The 3601-nt window shown below is 36.5% G+C and overlaps 1 protein-coding gene across 1 annotated transcript; it reads left to right on the top strand.

Moving 5' to 3' along the window:
• The first annotated feature begins 1041 nt into the window (after positions 1-1041).
• On the top strand, positions 1042-2385 carry LOC110115428 (mitochondrial uncoupling protein 5). The gene has a single exon (XM_020848645.2). The coding sequence runs from the start codon at positions 1343-1345 to the stop codon at positions 2327-2329; it is 987 nt and encodes a 328-aa protein (XP_020704304.1). The 5' UTR covers positions 1042-1342; the 3' UTR covers positions 2330-2385.
• Positions 2386-3601: the final 1216 nt, after the last annotated feature.

The following is a 3601-nucleotide window of genomic DNA, read 5'->3' as shown; positions in this document are numbered from 1 at the left end:
GATGCATATCCTAGATCTATTGGTTAAGCATATATTGTTCTCCTCTCTCTCTCTCTCTCTCTCTCTCTCTCTCTCTCTCTCTCTATTTTTCTGACTCCATAATTAAAATTTGATTTGTTCATAAAAATAATTATAGATTTGTTGAGAGGTAAACATTGTTTTAAAGTTGCTGTTGAGTTTTTTTTTAAAGTTAATTAGTAATTTTCTTAAAATACAACCAGCACATTTGACGGTAAAAATTATTATTAAAATTAAATTAAAAAAAAAACGAACTAAAACATATATCAATCTAAAAAACATTACAAAATAGTTTTCTCCAACAGATCCTTTTTGGGTTAGCCTTACTCTTTTTCTCTTAGTGCGATGAATAAAATATTTAAAATTTTTATTTTTCATCTTTAAACAACTACTTAAGCCCTTGCGTGAATTATTATGATTTATTATTAAACATTATCCCAATCTTGGCGCTGAAAGCAAAGAGGATATGAACCAATTATTAAAATAAATATGAACCAAAATCACAAATATCTTTACAAGTAGGGATTTCAATTAATGACGCAACCCATATCAGATCTAAAAAATTTAGATTTAAATTAACACATTTAATAAATAAGTAAGATTTGGGTCATGCATTCCAACTCATTTATTAAAAGAATTTTGACAAAAAAAAATTCATTTAATATTTTTGTCCTAAGTATAATCTTCTATTTTTTATCAATTAATTTAAAATGTATTATTAACAAGTAAATAAAAATAATTTTTTAATTAATATGAGTTCTTGGATCAGGATCAGGTTGCCAGTGGGTCAACTTCATCCAATTTTTTTGATCCTTTTATTAACTAGTTAGGTTCAAGTTAATAGGATTCTGATCAATTGAATCCGAACCGACCCATTAATCTGTTTTTAACCTGTGTGTACAACTTATATACAGTATATATACGGCACAAATTAATTGGAGTCGGAATGCACGTGGACTCCGCACTCCTCCACCCTGTAGCGAATCCTGTTTCTGCTGCCCACCTTCCGCTTCCCCTCTCGCTTTCTTCGGAGCTGTCTTGCCATATTCCAAACGAGGAAAAAGGCTATAAATACCTCCATTTTCTCCGGTGTTCTCAGCCAGCTACAGATCAACCAATATAGAAAGCATTACATGTCTCAGCGAGCACGCGTTCCTCACTTTTCTTCCGTAGCCTTCGGCCTCCATTCCCATCTCCTGGTTTCCAGTGAGATGAATCCCAGCTCCGACTGGTAGAATCATATGTATTGATATTAACTTCCTTCCATAATTTCCCCCAATTTCGTAGCCCTCAGATATCGCACGAACCCCTTGCTGCAATTGAGATGAGTCTCAGGGGATTTGTGGAGGGCGGGATCGCATCCATCGTGGCCGGTTGCTCCACCCATCCGCTCGATCTCATCAAGGTCCGGATGCAGCTTCAGGGCGAATCAGCCGCGTCCGTGCCCGCCTTTCGCTCTGCCCTAACCTTCCCCGGATCTGGCCTCGCCATTCCTCAAACTCCTCCCACCGCGCGCCGCCCTGGTCCCATTTCCGTCGGCGTGCAGATCTTCCGCGCTGAGGGCCCCTCCGCTCTCTTCTCCGGCGTGTCCGCCACCGTACTGCGGCAAACCCTATACTCAACGACACGTATGGGCCTCTACGACATTCTTAAAATCAAATGGTCATCCCACTCCATCGCCGCAGACGGCGAGGGAAATCAGCCGAAACCGGCGACAGTTTCGCTTCCCTTGTACAAGAAGATCACCGCAGGGTTGATTGCCGGCGCGGTAGGGGCGGCAGTTGGAAATCCGGCTGACCTGGCGATGGTACGGATGCAGGCGGACGGGAGGCTTCCGGCCGCGGAGCGGCGGAACTACAAGGGGGTCGGTGATGCCATCATGCAGATGGTGAGGAGGGAGGGGGTGGGGTCGTTGTGGCGAGGATCGGCTTTGACGGTGAACAGGGCGATGATGGTGACGGCTTCGCAATTGGCAACATATGATCAGGCAAAGGAGGCGATATTGGGGAAGGGGTGGATACCGGACGGGTTACTGACGCATGTGGCGGCGAGCTTTGCGGCGGGGTTGGTGGCGGCGGCGGTTTCGAATCCGGTAGATGTGGTAAAGACGAGGGTGATGAACATGAAAGTGGAGATGGGGGTGGCTCCGCCTTACGTCGGTGCGGTGGATTGCGCCTTGAAGACGGTGAGGGCGGAGGGGCCAATGGCTCTGTATAAGGGTTTTATTCCTACCGTTTCCCGCCAGGGACCCTTTACTGTTGTTCTGTTCGTTACGCTTGAGCAGGTTCGCTCCCTGCTCAAGAACTTCTGATGTGATTTCTATTCTTGTTTCGGCACGAGTGATTTACTTGCTCGCTTCTTTCGTAAATGGTGGTAATTTATATAATTTAAAATTTTTTCTTTTAAGATTATTAATGGATCATCACCATTGACGATACTATATTTTTATTATAAAATATGTGACTTGAATTTATTATTTTAGAGAAATAATCTGATCTTCTAACCAATAGATCACTGAGGTTTTGCATTAAGGTTTTTTTTTAATCGCTGGAATTTCAGAAAGGATCTTGATTAGCGCTTAAATTTGGAGAAGCATCGTCAGAAAAAAAAAAAGGATGCAATTCAATTTTAAGACAAAACGCAAAACAAAATTATGTTTATCGGTTGCTACTAAAAAGTAAAAACGCAATTTTTTATTGCTTTTTTTTTATTAAAAAGCAATTATGTATTGTGTTTTGTCTGCAAATGAAATTATTTTGTTTATTTAGTATTATTTTAAACGGCTGGAGTAAACGAAATGTTATTTTTGGTTTATTTATTCTTTCAAATTGTATAAAATAAGGGATATTAGGAATTTTCAGATTATATAATTTTGGAATTAAATTTTTAAAAAATATTAGAATATACTGTTTTAAAATTAAATTAAATTGGTTTATTAAATTCAGTATTGAATTTCATTATATTTAATAAACAAATATTTTTAAAATAAATTTTAACTCAAGTAATATTAACATCTGTAATTAGAAGTAGAAGACTATTGTTATTTGTAGAAGATATTCATTGTATTTTAGTATTTACAATGCTAATAACTGATCCTTTTAAAAATTGAGCCTAACACAATACTACCAATATCTGCTATTACAAATTAAAATAAATAAAATTATTTTATCAATTTCATAATATATTTTAAATACTAACTTACAATGAAAATATCTTCTATAAATAACAATAAATTTCTATTTCTAACCACATATGTTAATATCATTTGAATTATAATTTATTTTAAAACTGTTTTTTATTTAATATAATTAAATTCAATACTAAATTTAATCAACCAATTTATTTTAAATTTTAAATAGTTTCAAACAATATTAATTGCGTGCAGGATTTTTGTATGTTAAATATATAATATATATTCTGTTGTAGATTGACCATGTAATTGTATATTATCAGTGCCTCCATTTGTTATAATACACCGACTACAAAATAATAAATGATTATTTACTCAGATACTCTGCACATAAAAGTAACAACCATCATCTACATCTACTAAATTCTTCAAATCTTATAAGGTTTCGCCCAC

Source organism: Dendrobium catenatum, unplaced genomic scaffold (assembly GCF_001605985.2).
Source record: "Dendrobium catenatum unplaced genomic scaffold, ASM160598v2 fragScaff_scaffold_1483, whole genome shotgun sequence".
Lineage (NCBI taxonomy): Eukaryota > Viridiplantae > Streptophyta > Magnoliopsida > Asparagales > Orchidaceae > Dendrobium > Dendrobium catenatum.
The sequence above is the reverse complement of the archived record's forward strand: the minus strand, read 5'-3'. Positions and strand labels throughout refer to the sequence as shown.